The 22234-nt window shown below is 36.6% G+C and overlaps 1 protein-coding gene across 8 annotated transcripts in view; it reads left to right on the top strand.

Annotated features, from left to right (window-relative positions):
- Positions 1-22234, top strand: part of LOC129788693 (protein trachealess) — a 122033-nt gene that overhangs the window by 97700 nt on the left and 2099 nt on the right. For 4 of the 8 annotated variants that reach the window (XM_055825001.1, XM_055824968.1, XM_055825010.1 and 1 more), the window contains 7 exons: positions 3601-3839; positions 10111-10187; positions 10884-10973; positions 15543-15696; positions 16190-16311; positions 21748-21941; positions 22011-22117. In XM_055825001.1, coding sequence (XP_055680976.1) covers positions 3601-3839; positions 10111-10187; positions 10884-10973; positions 15543-15696; positions 16190-16311; positions 21748-21941; positions 22011-22117 — 983 coding nt within the window. Of the gene's footprint in view, positions 1-3600; positions 3840-10110; positions 10188-10883; positions 10974-15542; positions 15715-16189; positions 16312-21747; positions 21942-22010; positions 22118-22234 lie in introns of all 8 variants that reach the window. The other 4 variants (XM_055824960.1, XM_055824944.1, XM_055824990.1 and 1 more) reach the window with 1 other exon arrangement.

Below are 22234 nucleotides of genomic sequence, written 5' to 3'. Positions count from 1 at the left end.
TGTGGGTTACAATAATTTTTTTTTGTACTTCTTGGGCAACAGAGGAGTGATTGAAGGGTGTGAAAATGGGGGCCCTTTTCTTGCCTTTGAGTGGGTAATTCTCCAACGAAACAATCATCCGTGTCTCCTTCTTCCATTGCAAGAAAAAAGAGAACAAATTCCATTTACCCTCCTTCACCATATTATGTATACACATAGCATAGGGAGAGAGAGGGAGGTAAAAGGGGGCCAGATGTGAGAGGAGGTAAATGGAGGTGGACCGGAGAACGCATTATCCAGCAATAATTTTGAAGGATATGGCTTTCCTTCCATCAAGTCATCATCACCCGCTCGGATGTCGCAGAGGAGTCCCCCGGGAGGGATTTTATTGCACAAGAAGGAGATGCTCTCACATGCTGCCGCTGACTGGACAGAAAATGTTATGCTCCTCCGTCTTGAAATGAAGATGACACTTTCCACTTTCTTTGTACCTCACTCTCTCTTCACTTTTGCAAAAGAGAAAATGTCCTGATGGCGTATAGTACACATTCCATGTCCCCGAGGACTCGCAAAGCTTTAATTGCATTAGCACACAACATTTCGATATCAGCCACCCATTTCGCATTTTTTTTTCGTCCCCCCTTTGCTTGCTTTTTATCTCTTTTGTTGGGGAAGATTTTATCGGTTGTTATCGAGAAGAGGATGGGAGATTAAACATAACTTTCTTCTTCATAAGAATTTTCTTTTGAAGAGAAGAAAAACTTGATTTTCTTAGAAGCAAAAATAAGTTTTTCAATGTAAATCTTTAGTCAATTTAATTAAACTTAAGATCTTTATTTTTTTTAAACTATAAAAGGAATTGATGGCGGAATGTATGAAGGATGATCCTCTATCGCAGAACAATTTTAACCCATTCCATCTTGTAGAGGATCAAAAAACATTGAAGAATCGCGAGAGAAACTCCCCAAAATCCACTGGGATCACATCGAAAAGCGCAAATAAAAATTGCAAAAAAATTCAAATATTGCGACGCCATTCGACGTTTTTTTCCCTATAAAAAATGTTTCAAAAGTTTTCTGTAGACTTGTCGCTCATTTTCTGTAGAGTTTTTTTCTAGTCAAAATAAATGTTTATTTTTTCGTTTCTGGAGTGATTTCTACATCTAAATCAGGTGATGCACAGCGAAATGAAGTTGAGGGAGGTTGATAGAACCAGCCCCTTGCAAATCAAAACAAATATTTTTACATTTTTTTGGGCCTTTTTGGCAGTGAGAATTTAAGCAAATCTTACCGAGTTGAATCCCATCCAGCGCAATATACCTGATTCAGATGTAGAAATCAGTTTAGTAGTCAGTATCCGGAAACATTCGACGGAGTCATCAAGCAAATCATGACCAGCACGGAAGACATTTCTGAGAGTCGCAGAACTAACTGCCCTCAAAGCTATTCTGGGATTCCTCCGGAAAGTCTCCTTCCGCGGATTGTAACACTGAGGAAGTCCACAAAATCTTCATCACCGTCTTCCCATACATCTTTCCCAAGAGCAATGACTTCCTGGAGCTGACAAAAGTGATTCTCAACTCTCATTTTGCCTCTCAGAGTTCTTTTCTGCAGAATGCCCACGAGGTTTTGCTGTAGAAATTGGGACTTCCGGAAGCGAAAGATTTGCTCCGGCACATTGAAATTGAATCAATGGGTAGTGAACAGAAATTCCATGTCCTCCTCCTTGTTGCATCCACTCTCGAGGAGGCTGCAATGTCAAGACATCCGGAAGTCTCATGAAATTATTCACAGCAATAAACTCCCAAAGAGTTTGTTTTCTCAGTGCTTTGAGAATATCATTAGATGCACAGACTTCCAAGGAGCAGAAGATTTCACAGATTCAGATGTAGAAATCACTCCAGAAACGAAAAAATAAACATTTATTTTGACTAGAAAAAAACTCTACAGAAAATGAGCGACAAGTCTACAGAAAACTTTTGAAACATTTTTTATAGGGAAAAAAACGTCGAATGGCGTCGCAATATTTGAATTTTTTGGCAATTTTTATTTGCACTTTTCGATGTGATCCCAGTGGATTTTGGGGAGTTTCTCTCGCGATTCTTCAATGTTTTTTGATCCTCTACAAGATGGAATGGGTTAAAATTGTTCTGCGATAGAGGATCATCCTTCATACATTCCGCCATCAATTCCTTTTTGAATCTTTGAAAATTATCATTCAAACCAGTCTAAAATTATTCAATTTTCCTTTAAATTCTCAGTAACAATTTAAGGAATTTCAAGTTCAAAGAAAAGTCCATGAAAATTCAGGAAAAGACAAATTTCTTATGAACTATCCCTGTCTCCATTGACTGGGAAATAAGTAAAAGAAGGAGAGACACACATCAATATTTACATGAACTTTGAGACTATTTCGGAGGGTTGTGATCCTTTTCGGGTCAAATTGACCAAATTGCCTGACTAACTCACATGGAAATTCCCTCGGGGAGCCCCCGGTGCTGCTGTGTCTGTCTCTCCTGTGGAATTTCCACCCTCGCACTGTGAGAAATCTCCCGGCCAATAGAACTTTTATTTAAGGAGTGAAATATGACCGTCATATGAAATATGAATTGATATTTTATTTCACAAATAGGGTGGAATTTTTTTGTGGTGGTTCCCTCAAATGCGTCTTGATCGAATTTACGCATTGGCATTTTTTTCTGCCTCCTTCCTCATGCTTGGGCAGATGGGAGAATCTCGTTTAATCCACCTTTTTTGGGTGGAAATTGTGCAGCTCAAATGGACACCACAGAGTCACACCCTGGGGTTCGTTTTTGGGAGAGAAATCGATTTTATTGAATTATTCCAATCAAGCTGGGTGAGGAGAGAAGAAAAGCAGTGAAGGGTGGTGAATTTGAGGGTGGCATTAAAATTGCAACAAAGAGATCAAAATTGCTGGTAAAGACTTCCACACACACAGCCCGTTTGCCGATCAATCAAACAATTCTAATCCAGTGGTCAATGATGGTAACGCCTCAGTGCGTGTCTCTGCCATCCACACAAATGTACACTTGATTAACTTCCGGCTCTCTCTCTGTGTGAATTCAGTCCCTGCCCCCAGTCCCGGCCAATTGTCCAAATGATGATGAAGTTCATTGGCCACATTGGCAAACACAAACGGGAGGAGGAAAGATTGAGCTTTACTTCTATATAGAATGGGAATTAGACTCATATAGCGTACACCAGAAGGTCTCTCTTGGCTGTATGAGGAAACTAAAAGAAGAAGTTGAAAGAAATTGGTAACCCTCTGTTAGAAGCTCCAACCATGCACCGACAATAAATCAAAGCCGCATTCTGGATCGATTTTGATTTATTCTGGCTATTTCACGGCTCATAGTCAGAGGCACACGTATGACTTATCGCACCCAGATTCAGCTGACACCCCAGAATCATATCTCTTTCCTTCTCCTCTTTGGCTCCACACACAACATTCTTTTCCAATTTTTACCCAATAAATCCTCTGGTTCCCGCATGTCGCGTGGAAATGGATTAAGGGGCTCTCCTTCATTAAAATCCCTTAACCCGAAGGACACAACCAACTAACCAGAACTTTTTTCTTGTTCTTCTAATTTTCCCCAAACAGTATTCTGGAACTGAGGAAGGAAAAATCTCGTGACGCCGCAAGATCCCGCCGTGGCAAGGAGAACTTTGAATTCTATGAATTAGCCAAAATGCTACCACTTCCAGCAGCCATCACCAGTCAACTGGATAAGGCATCAATCATAAGACTGACTATTAGTTACCTGAAATTGAGAGACTTTTCGGGCACCGGTGATCCACCATGGAGCCGGGAACAGTCAACGAGCAGTAAAGTTCTCAAAGGTAAGGCAATCATCCCCTCCTTTGATTACTGAAATTCGTTTAAAGTCCTCCCAATTGAATTCCACAGGGCGTTCCAAATTGAATTAAGGGCACCCTATTGCGGGGTGGGAGGGGGATGAATTTAACGAATATGCTGAATTTCCCGCTGAAACCTCTTAATTGACCACATTATTTTCATACACAGAATAACAACCCCCTATTTCAGCACAATTTTCCACCCGCAATCATCAGGGAATTATTGTTGTACCCACAATTTTCACTCCACATTTGAAAAAGTTGCCTATGAGGAGTTGGAAAGTTTGTTGATTAAAGATTTTTTAATTTAATTCTGTTGAGATTGCACAAAAACGGATTTTTTTTTAAATTTATATATCTTTTAAATCTCTTCGACATGGTTTTCTGTTGTTGGTCATCCTTGAAGTGCAGAAAAATCACTTTTTCTTTTGTTTCATTTGTCGCCATCTTGTGATTTTCTGAATTTTCCACAAACACAAATGTAGGTTTTTTTCCAAATCTACTGAATGGATTTTAATCAGGTAAAAAGCAAATGAAAGAAGACATATTAAGAGATATTGTACCGGAACAGATTTTTGAATTTCAATTCTAGGACCTAGAAATGTAAAAAGACATACTGAAAGGTTAAATTTTTACACATTTTGACTTTTCTCAGTTCCCGAAATGAAATTCAAAACTCTTTTCCGGTACAATCTGCGTTATTATCTCCTCTTTCATTTGCTTTTTATCCGAATAAAGTCAATCCAGTAAATCAAGAGAAAAGCCTTTCTTTGTGTTTTAAGACAATGCTGTAAAAAATTCTAGAAATCATAAGATGGCGTAAAATGAATTATAACGTAAAGTAATTTTTGCACTTCAAATACTAGGGCTCAAAGGCACAGTAGGACTTTCAAGAGGACACCCTTAAATCATCTAAAGCTCCTTTAATTCTAATTTTAATTTGCTTTATTGGCTTTAAAATTTTCATAGAATTTTTTTAAAACAGAAACTGAATAAAAGCAAAGAACTTTTGAAGAATTTTTTGAATCTAAACATTCCTTAGCGGTGTCCTTTTTCAACTCTGTGTGGCACCCAAATTGCCGAAGAATTACACAACATTTCGAGTGTTGCATTGAAGCGCCTCTCTGGGGGAGGGCGCGAATACGCCCCAAAAAATGTTCAACATAATGTGATTTCAACACTTCGGCACAACACAGAGTTAGAACGATGATGTTCCTGCGGCGGGGGAACCCTCGTCCAATGTGGATGATAAAATGTTCAGCGAGTGAATAAGGGTTGCCATCTCATCCCCTATATGTGTGTGTACGAAGAAGAGGACCAAATTAGATTTAAAGTCCCCTCTTTTCACCATGAGAGTGCAAAATATTTTCATTCACACATAAAGGAGAGTTTGGTGCAAAATTTATTTTGCTACCAAATTATGTCAATCAGTCTTGGAAGCAACATTAGGGAGGTGGGTATATGCTGTTGTCTCGAGACGTGGCAAAAGAGTCGATGGAAGAGAAGAAAACATTTGGACAGAAGGAATTGACTTGAAGTGTTTGATAAAATTCTCTCACATGTGAGGGAGATAAATAAAGTCTAATTGGGCACCCACACAGATATTTTTCCGTTTTCGCATTTTCCTCTCTCTCCGGGGAAGGAATTTTCTTATTTCTTACCCAAGTTCAACCACCACCAGAACAGATGTTTCACAAGCTAACATGTGACATGAAATATTATGGGCAATATCTCACAATTTATTGCTGTAAAAGTGAAGGCCACAGGAGGATTATGATTTATTTGTCCGACTTATCACAAGTTGATACATTTTGATCAAAATTGCGTCTTCTACGCGAAATTAATACCTACAATCTCCAAAAATTATTACGGAAAACCTCTTTGTGAAAATTCCCGTGGAAATTAGCATTCTGTGGGAGTATTTTGGCAAAAGATTGTGTCCAAAATGAATTTTCCCTCTCGAAAGCCGGGGGGTTGTGAACCCTTTTCGCGGAATAATATTCAAATTATGCCTCACGCGCTAATCCACTTTTGGTTTTGAAAGGGAAATCCACCTCTTGGTTACACCGGAGAGGAGGCGACTCTTTTTGGTGGGTATCACTGTTTAGAGAGGCCAATGCGTAATTAATCAAATTGTGACTCTGCTAATTCTATTAGCACCTGTTTGTCAAGAGGGGGATTTTGTCATGAAGCCGAGGGGTGCCCAAAATTGTGTCATCTCCTTTTGGGATGGGGCACACAGTGAATGCGAGAGGAGATTGCTAATGATAGCGACATGTGCACCCACCATAATCACTTGACCAAATAGATCAATTTCCACGGAATTGACTCCCGCATAAGTAAACCCCGTGAGCCCTCAATTGGATGTGGATTTTCTCATTGCGGGGATTTATTTCAATATTTGCATACGTGGCTGAAAGCTTCGTCTCATGCACAGAATGCAAATGATATTGAGCTATGAAAAGATTCCTCGCGTTCAGTCTTTTAATTGCTCATTCCAGTAGTTCTCTAAATGGTTTCTCGAGGTAAAAAAAAAAACTTCTGTGTATTTGTTCTCAATGAATATCGCACGTTGAGTGGAAAATTGAGGGGTTTCAAGTGCATTTTTTCAGTGTTTTTTTTTTTAATTTATTGGTTTGATCGGAACTTGTGCCTGATCAATGGCATTCTTCTGACGTGTATATATAGCTAAAAGCTCATTGAACAGTTGTGCTTCTTGATTGCTAATGAGGAATTGATTTTAATCACGTCCGTTTGGAGTGATATTTAATAAACAGATTAAAAGGAATGTTGATTACTTAATTAATCATATTAAATAATTCTCCATATTACACGCAGGTTGTCTAATAAATTAATTTGTAGATTTTTTTTGCTGGAGTTCGATTGAATTATAGTGTGAAGAATTTTGTTGAATGTTTTATTCAAACATATAAAATAACTAATATAACGTCTTGAAATTTTTAATTAAGCCAAAAATTGTTATTAAAGATTTGATTCACTATTTTTAGGAAATTATTAAAATATTTGTACGATTTTGTTTTAATTTTTACGAGTTTAAAATATTAAAATAAAATATCTATTATATGTACATACATATTTTGGAAACAAGATTAAAAAGAATAAAACATTTCTCAAACTGTGGGGTAGATTCTGTTTGACATTTTGTTTCTACCTTTATTTGTATTTTTTTAAAGAAAATTACTTTTTCAGGCCTCTTTAGAGATCTTTCTGGCTATTTTCCTGAACAACAAATTCTTTGTTATCCTTTTCTAGAACGACAATAAAACGATTTATATAAACACCCATCTGACAAAATCTTACAGCAACTTAGAAAAGAAAAGAAAAGATTTTATCAGAATCCACCCCTGTCTTAAAATTTTACGAATTCAACTTAAAAAGCTGTAAAAAAAACTATTTTATTGATTGTTAAAGGTAATCTGTTCAGTTAAATAATTCAAAAAAAATTAACAAACGTTTCATAATTTCTTTTAAGAAACTTGGATTATGGATTTCAAAGAATATTCTTTAAGCTTTTCATTTCAATTCTAGGAATTCAATCAAAATAAAAAAAATTAAAGCAAGGGTTAATCCCTTTTAGTCTTATTACTGACTAACTGTTCTACCTGAAAGATGAGCTAAAGGTGTTTGATTTAACTACAAAGAAATAAACTTCATGCTAACAATTCTTGCGCGCACCTTGAGTGCTCAATTGACATTTCTTTAAAGCTGTGAGCTTCCAAATCACCTCGCGCTGGAGAAAATAATAAATTTTCGAGTAAAGTCAGTTGCGCAGGGAAAAGTTAGTGGCGCGATGGGTGTGCACCCGCGAAGAGGACAACAAAAGATGTGTGCGATACACCAAGAAACAATGCGGAGCCCATTAGTATTTCGTTGGGGTTTTTGTTTTCACGGAGCACTGACTGAATTTTAAACACAACGTCTTCAACCATTTTGTACATGAGCTATCTCCGCCACTCTCTCTCCCACCCACCACCTCTGTCTTCCTTGCCTGCTTTTTGGGGTCTCTGTGTAAGACAAGGCGTTGGGAGGATGGATGTTTTTGGGGAGGAGTAGTGCAGGATGTTTGGTTGTTTCCCTTTACGAAATTTTTTTTCACATCATCTTGTTGATGGGGAGAATGGGGTGCCAGACGAAGGAAAATAGTGTAGAGGTTCTTTGTCCTCGCGGTCATTTCCATTTTTCAGTGAAAAGAATTGTAGGAAAATTCTAATTCAAGAAAAATCAAGAAAATGTACGGAAGGGTTTCTTGAATAAGATTAGCAAAATTATAAATAAAATTCCCTAACGAATTTTCTCGAGGAATGAATTTCTTTTAATGGATTTTTCATTGACATTTCGAATTAAGAAAAATCTTCATCAGGGCAGTAAATCTTCAAAAAAAAAATTCTTTTGAGAATCTCATTAAATCATTTCTCATTTTTTTTTATATTCTCCTTAATAAAAATCTCTTCTCTTCAAGAGATTTTCATATCAAAACGTTCATTTTCTTCTGCCACTGAATTCCTTCGTGAAGGTTCACAAATTGCAACCACCCCCCACCCAATTCGTGGGTGGATAAATGAAAAATCGCTGACAATATTGTTTTTTTCTCTCTCAAAGTCACTTGCCATGGATGATTTTCGAGTGCAAATTATGCAAATGTGTGCCCCCTGGAATCATTCATCAGGGTATGCGCCTTTCTTCTCCATGCGAAAACAATCCATGTGGAAATTGGATAAATCAGAAAAGATGCTTCAGCTGCACTCCTTCGGGGCATTTTCCATCATTTCCCACATAGACAATTTATCGTTGATTTCTAACTGAGAGCGAGAGGGGTCGTCGGTAGTCAGCTATTTTAGATTATATTGAGAAAAACTTTCCACTAAATTTCACCTTAAGGCTCCATACAGAAGGAGGGAGAAGGGGTTTTCTTCGTCTCTCTATTTTTTTGTTAGACATTCTCATGCGTGGGAGGTGAAGAATTCACTGTCAGAGGCATTTGAAATTCGATTAAGGGATTTTTTCTTCTTCTTTCACCCTGTGAGATATTTCTAACACTGATGGTGAAAGGGATGGGCGTTCCTGGGAGTGTGGCATTTTAGCGCAAAATATCCATGATTATGACACAATCATCAACAATTGCATGGAGGGATGTCTTCTTTTATACATAAATGCTCAAATTCAACTCTGTGCGTCACATTTAATATTATATGGGGAGACTCTCTATTGTATAAATTAGTAATTTACTTTCATTTGTTGCAATTTCATCTCCTTTCCCTCCCCCACACGGCGTTTAAGAGCCGAAAATATACCCAAAAGTATTTGACTGTCTCCTACATATCGTGTTATTTGAGCAAAAGAAGCACCCCCGGAGGGTGGGTGGATTTTTATTGCACATCTTGCCTTTTATTATATATTACCCAAAAGATAATATTGGTACGAAATTAAATATTTATCATGCTATTAAATGATGAATTGCTCTGTCTCTCTGATCGAGAAATCTCACCCCCAGCCACCCCGCCGAAATACATCATTTTCTCCTTCTTGTGGGTTAATATTTCGAGGGAATTCCTACACTATATCGAATGGGGGGTATTGGTGACATTTATCATATGCAAAGAGAGCATTATAATTTATGTATCGTACAGTATTGTTCGAGTCTTGTGAATAATTTGCACGAATATAATTTATTGATATGTGTAGTAGAATATTCTTCCGAAAAGGGGGAAATTGGAGCATTTCTTCCCACAGAAATTTCCTCGTTGAATTCTTCAGATAAAGAATTCAGCAATAAATGAAAAAAAAATCATTCAACCCCTTTCTTGCCAAAAGGGTTATGCACCAATAGCCCAAAGTGTCGCCTGAGGTCATCTTCATTTACGCCGCACACAGTGCATCCTTTATCCCACCCCCATCCCATTTCCCCGGCAAAATTCGCCCCAAATAAGGTGAAGAGAATAATAATAACACGATGAAGAGTATTATTTACCAACCCTTGAGCGACGTAGCGCATGAAGAAATGAAAACACAACCCTTTGAGCACTTTCTCATTTATATTATTATTATCGGCCCTATTTCCGGGGTCGATTGACACACAATAAGCCAATCAGGATTAAATGGGATTCCCGCCCAGCCGTCAACATACCCTGTGGAATTTTAAGGGTGGATATTTTATGGGGAAAATTTTATTCATCTCCGAGAATTCATTCAACCCTTCCTTGCGGGGTTTCCTTCTTTTTTTTTCCTCTCATTTCAGGTGCTTCCTCGAGGCGAACACCAGCAGGATTAGCTTTAGATTTATTTGAGCAACACCAAGGGACTCACATTCTGCAGGTAATTAAAATTAAAATCTAACTCTTTTTTTATTCATTGTTTTGATGAAAGAAAAAAAATATTTCGATCAAGATAATTTAATTAGTTTAGTTGTAGATGACTTTAAGATCAAAAAAAACGTTCTTTTTTAATTCTTAACAAGAAAATTAAGCTTGGGGAAAGCTAACATACATATATAAAATATTATGTATATTTAAAATTAAAAATAATTGTTTTTTGTCAATATTTAATTAAACATTTAATAACTAAAAGAACAATTTTATTCATAAAAAAATCTTAAACTTTTTAATTCAATATCTAGATCTCAAAAAAGTAAATTATAAAAAATACCAAAACCTTTTACTTCTATGAAAAAAATTATAAAAACTATAATTTTAAAAAAATTATTAAACTATAATTTTAAAAAAAAATTATTAAACTATAATTTAAAAAAAAATATTAAACTATAATTTTTTTATAAATAATTTATAAAATGTACTAACAGTAAAAAGACCATAAAGTTAATTAATTTATTTAATTTAATTTATTTAATTGATTCACAAAAAACTATCCTGCGCCCAAAAATATGAAAACGTTGTTTTTAAAATGGTTTTAATATAAATTAATTTAAATCAAATAAAAAAACACGCTTCCAACACTTAAAAAAATTGTTTTAGAATATAAAAATAAATTGTTTTTTTTAATGTTTTTTTCTAGTCACTGGATGGTTTTGCATTAGCTGTAGCTGCCGACGGTAGATTTTTGTACATTTCGGAAACAGTTTCGATATACTTAGGATTATCACAGGTGAGTCATACGCATTTCCTCATTTTGTTCCATCATGAGACTTTTCCTCCCTCTCTGTGCGATACGACATTGTTATATAGATTAATCCCTCCACAATTTTCCCCTGGTACAAAGTCATTTCTCAAGCCCCCCATATATGAATGATATGACGGCCTATTGCCGCGGGGGAGGTGTTAATAAAACTCCACGAAATTGAGCTTCTGCCTTACTGGCTCATATCTGCGGGAATCTGCGAGATGCGGAGTGGGGTGTGGGTGGGAAAGCTCCTTGGGGGCGAGGGAGCATGAAATGTTTTGCAATTATCGAGAGTGGCACACAATTTCTCAAGCAGAAAGGCTCTGCTCTGTGTGAGACATTTCCCAAGGAACGGGGTATGAAGCGCAACGAGCTATCGTTTGGAGAAAGAGAAAATTTCGTGCTATGAAGAATTTTGAAGTACAATATAATTTCCATTTTCATCCCATTCTCACACCGTCTCCGCGCGACTTTCACCCTGCTCCGATGTGGAAAAAGCTAAAAGCGCCCTCCCGAAAAGCTCTCACATTTCCCACACCCAATTTTTCTTTGCTCTCCGTGTGTGCCTTCGCGTCAGAAAGTCATAATAGTAGCAGCAGCAGCACAGTGGAAATTGGAAGCTCCATGGAAAATTCGCCTCGGAAAAGCGTCTCTCTTGCAAAGAGGGTGGGTTATGTGTGTGTGTGTGTGTGTTGATTCCGGGGGCCAGGGTGACTAGCGGGGGATGACTGGGGCCGCGTCAGGGATGCCGGGGAGGAGAGAGAAAGACTCTCGGGTGGGAAATTACGAATGGGTGGCACGCAGCACTGGAGAACGTGACTTGAATTCCACCCTATCGCCAAAGAGAGACGCGACTCCGATGCGAATTTGGGGGTGTGGATTCACCCAGCAGCTTTCCTCTCCATGGTTGAGGCACTCTGGGGGGTTGCCGTATATATACAGACCCGCCAGAGATGAGAGATAGATTCTTGGGGGTACATACATTATACCCCAATGTTGGGTGCGAGGATCCCAAAATGGATAGGAAACACCAACTATTTCGCGCTCATATGTGGCAAAGAATGGCTCTGATGGGGGTTGGGGGAGAACTTTATGCTACATCTCTCTCTTTGCCTTTGTGACACATGCTCTAACCATGCTATGTATAATAGAAGTTTTATTTGGAAAAAGTTTGTTCCAAAAATAATTTCTAAAAGGTCTTAAACCTGTTATGAATCATTAGATGTGCTCCATTTTTTTCTATTTTGAAAAGAATCTTTAAATTTCAAGGAATTTGGAAGTTAATTTCAAATTCAAGAATAAACGTCAAACGTTAAAAATTCCATTTCAAACGTTAGACGAAAAAATAAATATATTTCAGGAATATAATATGAACAGCCTCGGTCTCTTCTAGTCCTTTTATTTTGTTTTTTAAAGACACTAAAATTCCTTTATTTCGTTAATCTTATTAAAATTTAACTTATTCAAAGAATTTTCTCATTGAACATGTCCGGAATTTCTCTTTTCGCCCCATCCCCAAGTGCATACCTATACTTGAAAATCGAGAGCTTTCGTGCTTGAGAAAGAAATGCTCTGAAATTTTCATCCAATTGTCACTCCATCCCATAAATAAAAGCCCCCCGGTGAAGTGGGGCACCCCCTCTATTTGCTGCTGATTTCAACTATTTAGGGAAACTCAATGGGATGGATTTTTTTTCACCGTAGCGATGAAAGGAGAATTTTTTTTTAATTATCCCCTCGTCTGCCTCATTGATAATTCAGGACACGTGGGCTCAAGTGCAGAAATCAATACGAAAACCTCTATGGCAGAGACCGATGATGGAGGGAAACTAAAATTTTCGCCCATTGAGCATTTTCTCTCTCGATTTTCACCGACTGTGAAGAAGGATTTCCACTTTTTGGAACTTTTCCACATAATACATTTATCCTTGTGGATGGAAATGAGAGCTTCAAAATTATCCCACAAATTTGCATTTTAGGTCACACACACTGTGAGGTTTCTTGTCGTCTTACAATGTTTGAGAAAATGAAGGCGATAATCGCCCGCAGAGTAAAACGGAAGAGCTTTTCCCCGAGATATCTCATGCAAATTTCCCGCGATATTTATGAGAAAATTTCCCATGTAATTCAACCATTTATCTTCATGCGACAATTGTGCTTTGTTGTATGTATATTTTGAGAAAAGCCCCCCCCCAACCCTTGAAAAACCCTCCCGAAATGGGGGTATAAATGCTCGAGCACGGAAAAGTCCTACGCATGCGTTTCCACGAATAAATTTCATTTACTTCAAATGCTGTTCCCACAATTTCCGCCGTTTATGGCCAATAGCAAGCTCAACTTTCTCCTCTAAAGCTCCGCCTGTCTCATTTTTTGTCATCCTCAAATATAAAAAAAAATTAAACGAAGTGAGAATCCCGCATTTGTCGCACAAACGCCATCATTATCCCCCTCAACAAAAAGAATTTTCATTTTTTTTGTTCGTCTCTGTCCTCGTGAAAAATTTCTCCATGCCACAGACGAAAAATTAAATGCAATGCAATAAAATACCACAAACTGTTGCGAAAGAACTCCATACAAAATTGTCCCTCAATCGCGATTGTCTTTGAGCAATTACAATGTTGGTTAACTTTTTGGTGTGTTAATTGCGCAAGAGAGAGCAACAAATGTTCCACCGATAAATTTTATATCACCACACAATGTTTTTTTTATTCCGTTAAATTAATTAATTCTGACGCCATTGCGCGAGCTTTGCCCATGGAGACGCCTGGTGGTGTATGTTTGCTCATGTTGAGCGCGAAGGAATATTATTTTCTTGCATATGAGGAAAAAGTGTTATGAGAAATCGTAAAACATCTTACACGGGATGGACGTGACTGGGTGCCTCTGCAGTTGATGAATGAATTAATATGAAAATAGGCGGATAAAAGAAGTCTCTTTGCCACCTTTCCCACCCGCACAAACAAGCTTGTCAGCCATTGAAAGGTGCCACACAGGGGGCAAATCATTTAACTAAATATTTGTACATTACTTTATGCCTTTTTTTATTGAAAATTTTAATGGGAATTTGTATTAAAAATTAATAAATTACATAAAGGTGTGTATTAGTTTTTATATGGGAAAATCCTACATTTGAAGTAAAAATTAGGATAGGCTTAACTTGCAGAGAATCAAGAAATGATCAGTCTTGCAGCATATGCTCGAAATCAAGCCAAAAAGCCTATGCTATTGCTGGCTATCCTATCATGGTAATTAGATGAAAATTGAATTAAAAGTAAAAAGCGCGAGAACATTTTCCATTTTTAAAGTTTTACCCAAGATGTTTTGATATAGAAAATTAAATCAAAACACTTGGTTTTATCCAAAAAATGTAAACAATGACGTCACGATTGAGTTTCTTATCTATTTAAATGCATGAATCTCTCGTGCTAATATTTCGTTGATGATTTTTGACAAGCTAATAGAAAGAACAATTTGGTAATTAAATAAATTATTAGTAGATCATTGATAGAGCATATGCAGATAGAGATTTCACGAAAGAACTCAAATAAGGTGAAACTGATGGTCTCAATATCACCCTTAATATAATAATGCTTTGTCAATGATTTTTAACAAATTAAATTTATTTTTGATTGCAATAAATTATTAGCAAATCATCAATAAAGCATATGCTTCATGTAAGAAAATAACTTAAATGAGGTACAAATTGATCTTCCTAATATCATCTTCACTTTAAAAGCTTTTAAGCTTAATTAAAAGCTCCCACAATACTTACAAAAAGGATTATCATTTTTTTGATTAAAAAACAGACAAAGAGGAGGTGAAAAAGTAGAATGACTCGCCCCTTGATTGGAGCCTCTGAGACGAGAGGCTTCTTCTTTCTTTGCCTCATTGAGCAATTTAAGACATTTTTACCGCCCTCCGCGGTACACGGCGAAATGCTTTGTTTATGCGTCTTTCTCCATGCTGAATCTATAAAATTGCTACGTGAGTAAAATCACACATTTATAATTGCTGCCATCTCGGGCGGGAGGCGGCAGCTGTGGAGAGCGAGAAAAAAGAATGCCAAAAAGAAAAAGAAATTGTCATATATGGGAGACACCTGAGAAAGTTTCCATAATGCTCAGCGAGGGAGGGAGGATGGGAGACGCATATCCACTCCCAGGGAAGTACATTTGTGTGATTCACATTCAAACCAGGCACAAGGCTTTGGGGCCATCTTGGCCATCGCGCCGAATCTTCAAGTTTAATGTGGTTACCTGTTTTTTTTTTCTTTCGTCAATTCAAAGCATCACCCGGGGCACGGGGTTTGCATACAAAATATCAATTGACACAGAAAAGCCAATCGTTGCCCGACTTGGCCGATTGATTTTTGTGTGATTTTATGGGCGGGCAAGGGGGTGGTGGTGGGATGGAAGAAGTGTGTCAATAGCGAATTCCATGTTGATTTGCGCGCGCTTATTTTTTCTCCCGAAGCAATTGTTTGCCAAACACCAATTTGGTGCCTCTGTGGGGTCTTTAAATGTTTTTTTTTTTTTGCTTCTTTGCCAATTGCAGGTGGAAATGACAGGAAGCAGTATATTCGACTACATCCACCACAGTGACCATGCGGAAGTGGCTGAGCAGTTTGGACTGAGTCTCGCATCCGCCGGACAGGGTGGTCTCGCGTCTCCGGCTTCGGGTGCTTCAGACGAAGGCAGTGGCTCACAAGGTACCAATAATCCTGATGGTGAGTCGTATTGAGTCGAGAGTCATCCTTCACGCTGCATTCGCGATGTTCCGCACTGCGCTTTCCCGCCCCCTCAGGGGGTGTTTGAAAATGAGCGTGAAATGATTCCATGTTGCATCTCCAACTTTGTGAGAGATGCAAGTAGCAGGGAAGAGAATTGACGCGTGATTTTGCTTCAAAATTACAATGATTTCCCTCAATGATTCCAAAAAAAAACTCAACAGCTTGAAATTAATCACGCTGAGAACTAAAATCACTACCTATTCTAACGAAGTATGGTAATTCACACCTCATCAAGAATCAATTGCAAAACTAAAGAATTTTCTTTCCACTCAAAACTCTTCCTTGCGTCAAAATAAAGTAAATCAGTGGAGCTTTTTCATTAATCATTTGCCAAAAAAAAAATGCAGAAAATCTTTAAAAAAGTTTTTTTGAGCATAATTCTGATAAGAAAATTCATGATTTCTCTCTGCAGTGGCCGCCTCAATGACATTCAACTCAAGTAGTCCCTTCAAAGGATACGAAAGAGCTTTCTGTGTGCGAATGAAGTCAACACTAACGAAGCGAGGATGTCATTTCAAGTCATCAGGATATAGGGTAAGAAGAGTTCTTTTTCAGTGGATTTGTTTTTATAAGGATCAAGGACTAAAATGTTGTGAATCAAATGATTTTTTAAAGAGAATGATTCAAGCATTTTAGACTTTATTGTAGGTATTATTTTTTTAATTAATAAGAATAGATAATTTTATGAAGTAAAGGTTTGATCCAATAATTTAGAAACTTGAGAGATTTTCCGACTTATTTTGAAAGACTCAGAAAATTCTATATTTCCTCATTTTAAATTTATTTGACTTTGAAATTATTGAATCATTCCTTAATTTAGTTATAAGATGCCTTAACTTTCTGCAGATGGAACAATTCTAAAAATTCATTTATCATTATAAATCGTTTTGCAAATCGTTGACTGCCATTGCTAAAGTTTCTTTCATCGAAATAAAAATGACTAAAAAATAGTTTATTAAAATGAATTTAAAGGGCACTGAATTGGCCGCAAATTACTGCGAATAAATTAAATTGGAAGGACTTAATCACAAGAGCTTTCAATCTAGTATAAGGTTCATAAGAAGCTGAGATGGAGACGCCTAGTATTTACCAGGCGCCTCCAGTTGTCTCTTTATTTATACATATTCAAGATTAAAACTAGGGCGTCCGGATCTATCGATGCCCTTATTTTTGTCTAATAAACTCGTTAAAATGGCAACATTTCTTCAAATTAGTACATATGAAATAATAATGGAGGCGCCTGGTTATAACCCGGCGTCTCCATCAACTCTCAAAACTTTCAGGAGAGATCTTAATTCAATTAAATATTCTAAAGAAGCTGAAAACTATTCGGAAAGTAATCTAAATTTTAGTTTTAAAATTTTCCGATTTTTTTTCGCTTATTTAAGAGCTTAAAGGTTCTCATTGTGTGGCAACGACCTGGCGTCTCCACTGCCGAAAAAAATAATTCAAAAAATACGAAATTATAAGATATTTCCTCTATTAAGAGTTTAAAAAAATTATTGTATTTGAGCTTAAAATTTAAATAGAGACACACGACTATAAATAAATTTGTTCTTTCATTTTCTATTATTTAATTTCATAGAATTTTAGTTATTTTTTTGGTTTACTTCCTCGTTTCACATAAAAATATGTCTTTCCTTTTATTTTAAGGTATTTTAAAGGACTCTTAGCCTATCTATTCTTAATCATTTTAACCAATTTGGGATTCTAATTCATAAAAGAATAGCCTACGCCTTAACTTTAATCTTTCATCCTTTTCATGGATGAATAATAAACTTTCAGCCAACAAACCCCCTTTTGGAATTTAAAAAATAAATTTCCTAAAATCCCCCCACATGACTTATGCAACCAAGAACCTTTTCTCGCTCCTTTCGGGGTGCACTACACATAGCATTTGGATGAATTTGAATTTATAAAGTTGCACCATCATCAATCTCTCGGAAAGTCCGCTCTCTTGAAGACGAAATAGTCATGTGAATGTACCACCACCCCACCCACCCTTGAAACTCTTTCAAGAAGCTCACAACTCTTTCCACGACTTTTTTTTGGAGGGGGGGTACAATAAATAAGCACTTGGTACGCTCCTTGTGCACTTGCTGAATTTTTCTTTTGGGGTATTTTGGCGAGAATTTGTGTGACAGCCTCGAGCGATGGAGATTCTTTTTGCAGACTTGTTTTTCTTTCTTTTTTTTGTTCATCCCGCATAGTCTCTTTTGGGTTTGTCTCGCACCACACCACCTTGTGTGTCATCCACAATCTACCGCCAAATCTTGCACGTCATAACAATAAAACACCTACTTTACGTTGTTAACTCGCTTTTTGCTGCACACAGACGATGTGGTAGCTACCAGAGGAAGTCATCTTCATTGAAAAACACACAAAACACCGTGAAAATCTCCTTTCTCAGACAGCATTAAAATGATCTCTTTTTCAAACACACAACTACAAAAAAATGTCATCCCGCAAAACGGAGTTGTGTGGCAAAATCTAAATTCACGATCTGTGGATTCTGGAGAAAACCTCACATTGTGGTGGATGGGATGTAATTCAATATCTTCATCTTTTGTCTCTCTGGAGCGCTTCTGACAAATCTTCTGCCAAGGAGAATTTGTCTTTGGGCACCCAGAGCAAAGATTGAGTTGTATGATTTTATGGGAAGTTCAGTAGCAAAAAGATTTTTTCTCAAGGGGAACTCACGTGGAAATGTAAGAGGAAGATGTAAATACAATGAGGCTGTGTAAGGGTTACAACAAGCTACAAATAAGCTGTTAATCCGTTCTCTTTAATCGCTTTTACTTTGACCAGAAATACCCTTAAACTCATCCCTAACAATTTGTCAATTTACATCCACCCCCAATCTCTCAAACAATTCGATTTTCCCTTTCCAAAAAAAACTTCAAACAAAAAAGTAACAAAAAAGCTCCCACGCTTCAATAAACCAAAGAATTACCTTCGACATTTTATTGATGTTCATTTCCCCATCCCTCCACCCACTCCCCCCCCCCATGGGAAGCATCCCCCCAGGGCAATTTAAAAGTAACTTTACAACTGACAATGCGAACAAACATTTTGTAGCAAGGAAAAAAATGCTGATGGCAAAAATGGGTGTCGATAAAATTTTCTGCAAATATTTTTATTGAGTCGAAAATGTGCTGTGCAACAAAATTTTACAATCTAACCGATAAAAATTTCCTTATGCCCGCAGCAAATTTTTACAAGCGCATTCCCCTTCCGCAATTGCATTACCATTTTTGCACCATATCGATTTTATTTCCTCACCGTTTCACTTCTTCTCCTTCACTCGCTCTGGGGAGATAACAATGTATATATGGTGGGAAAATGATGGGAAATTTTTTAGGTGGAAATTTCATTTTGCACTGAAGAAAATTCATGAGAATTGCAATATAAATTACATGAAAAAAAAATCTTGGAAGGTGGGTTGAAGAAAATTTTTAAGCATCTTGCTTGATGATCTAATTAAAAGAGAAAATTACAAGTTTTCCATTAAATTTATTCAGGACTTTCTTTGCACCCTATATTCTTAAGGTATTCAGGATTTTATAAAGGGAATTAATGAGAAAATATTTTCTTTTAATAGCCTTGTTTTATGATATTTATTTTTAGAGCAAGCTTTCGCTTCAAAGGGGTGTTTATCTGGGGAATATTTTGATTTTTTTGACGAATATCTATAAATATTCCGAACTCTTCCAAGCTAACACAGAATATTTTTTTTATTATTACTGGATCCATAACACAGAATATCTTTGACTTTTCTGACTATTAGATTATAAACATTATATGTAATAACGTCAGACTGTCGTCAAAAATGGTCAAAATTTAGTCATTAGCTTACTAAAGCCAGTAAAAATTGAGGAATTCTGTTTTTTTTTATTCCCTTAATTTGGAAAAACGACTTCTTTTTGACGAAAAACTAACGTTATTCTTACGCGTATTTCATGCACATTTGACTTTATAATAATATAATAATTATATAATAATATAATATTATAATAATTTATAATAATGTATACCTTTTGTGCAGTCTGGGTTATGAATTTTTTGAATATTTTCAAGTAAAATTTCTTTTAATTAATGATTATTACTGAACGATTTGTTAAAAGATTAAATCTGAACGATTTCTTAAAAGATTAACTCTTAGATTCAGAAATTAAATTTTTGACCATGAAAAGGTTCTTAACCTGCTGGCCGCCAAGACCTTGGAGCTTCCTTAGAGCGCCAAGGTGGGGTCGTTGAACGACCCCAAGAAGGAAGTCTATTTTCTCATAAACTATAAAACCGGGAACTGTCGGGTCACTACCTTTAGACTCCTTATATAGTCCTCTTGCCCCTTGCATCACAAATTCGCCACCCGGAAACACGTAGAAGAAGATATTAGGGAAAAATATTTTTCACTCATTTTTCACACTTTCTTCGTGAGAAATTTGCCACGAAGTTGACTGCAACTGCTATTTTTTTTCACTACTTCCCCACATTCCCCTCACTTCCCGCACCGTGATAAATGGCAATATTTCTCGAATATTCTTTATTGTTTTGCACATTTATATGCTTCTAATTATGTTTTATGTTGTTTATGTTACTTATTCGCGATAATTCTGACACTGAGATGGTAAAGTGAGAAAGTAAACACAACCCTTCAACCCCCTTCAACCATATGATTTATGATGTGACTAACTTCATTCTAAGAAATTTTCCGCAGCATGGCCGTTACATCAATTTTTGAATTCCCTTCTTCTACATTTTCCTTAATAACTTTTCTTGTGGTAGTCGGATTGAGCTGAAATTTTTACACAACCTCCTCAGATAACCAAAGAACTTATTTCCAAAAGATGGGAATGGTATCTTTTATATTTATGGAGATATAACACGAAATATAGGGCTGGGGTCGTTCAACGACCCCGCTTGGCGGCCTAGAGGTTAAAGATTAGAAGAAAACTTCTAGTGTTCTGATGAAAATCAAATATTCTTTTATTTTTTTTTCTTTTTGAAGACTGTTTTCTTTTCATTTGTCCATTTTACTCATTTTACTTATCAAACAAAATGTTTTCTCGATCAAAATGAACGTTTTGTTGATCAAATGATTATTTTTTTATTTTTAGGTTGATCTAGGTTCGACCTATGATATCTTTTGTAAGTCAAGAAGTCAGGTTATAGGTCGTTTTCGTGACTAATTTTTTGACTAAAAGATAAAGCCTAAGAAGGACCTAAATCTTTAAATTGATAAACCCGACAAATTTTTAGAAAAAAAAAACTCTGAAAAAAAGAAAATGAAAGAAACTTAAGCTTTGGCAAGTCTCACGACTTTTAATCCGTCCTTAATTTTAAATTAATCTAGAATTAAAGAAATTAATTCTAGAATAAATAGAAAGCAAACAAATGATAAATGAATTGTGAATTTCTAGGCGAGTTCTGTAGGTCCCTCAAATTATTGTTTTAGAAGCAAAATACACAGAAACACTTACAAGAGGTCTCCATCTGCAGGTAAGCGAGGAATCCGATAAGCCAATGCACAACAGTGGCAAAGTTGGTAAATCGACAGCGTCTCACTATTCGGTACGTATCAATTGAATCAGTTTTGTGCGAATTTCGGAATTTTTTTTCAAACCCCTAAAAAAATTCACTGAAGTTTGTAAAAAAAAGAATGTTTGCAAAATTTCTTTTAACTTCTCGTCCTTATTTTCTTTATTTTTTTTTAATTTCTAATTTTTATTTTGAGGACCTGCTTGAAGAAATTTTTATTCATCCTTCCTTGTTACATTACTGTTAAAAAAAAAAAGTACGAAGGAAGGTTCGAGTATGTGAACATGACTGGTTAAATTGATCAGTATCGAATACTGCTAGGTTGCATTCGGGTTTAAGTGTTCTAAATTGGATACTATTAGCCTGTATGATTTTTAATTTTTCACCAAGTTGGCAGAATATTGGACGTTTTGTGGTCTGTCTTTGCAGGTTGTCCTTATGCTGTGTCGCCTGAGAGCTCAGTACACGTTCTCACATACAAGAAAGTCCCAACCACCACTCCTAGGTATGGTTGCCCTAGCTATTGCCCTCCCTCCACCTTCAGTACATGAGATTCGCCTGGAATCCGATATGTTTGTCACGAGGATTAATTTTGACTTTCGAATAGCACACTGTGAACCAAAGTAAGACGTCTAGGTGGAAGCTGCCTTAGCAGATTGACTAGAAATGATCTTTTCTTTTGGGTTTTTCAGAGTTTCTGACCTACTGGACTATACGGCAGAAGAACTAACTGGGAAGAATCTCTACGCACTATGCCATGCAGAAGATGGCAATAAGCTAAGGAAGTGCCACATTGACTGTAAGTAGTTTGATCTGATTATAAAGTTAGTTTCCTCAGAAGTCTGAGAAGTCCGTACTGATCTGTACTGTCCGTTAACTGATTTGAACGACTGAAAAGTAGAAGCTGGACTAACTG

The sequence above is a fragment of the Lutzomyia longipalpis genome, chromosome 1 (assembly GCF_024334085.1).
Source record: "Lutzomyia longipalpis isolate SR_M1_2022 chromosome 1, ASM2433408v1".
Taxonomy (NCBI): Eukaryota; Metazoa; Arthropoda; class Insecta; order Diptera; family Psychodidae; genus Lutzomyia; species Lutzomyia longipalpis.
The sequence above is the reverse complement of the archived record's forward strand: the minus strand, read 5'-3'. Positions and strand labels throughout refer to the sequence as shown.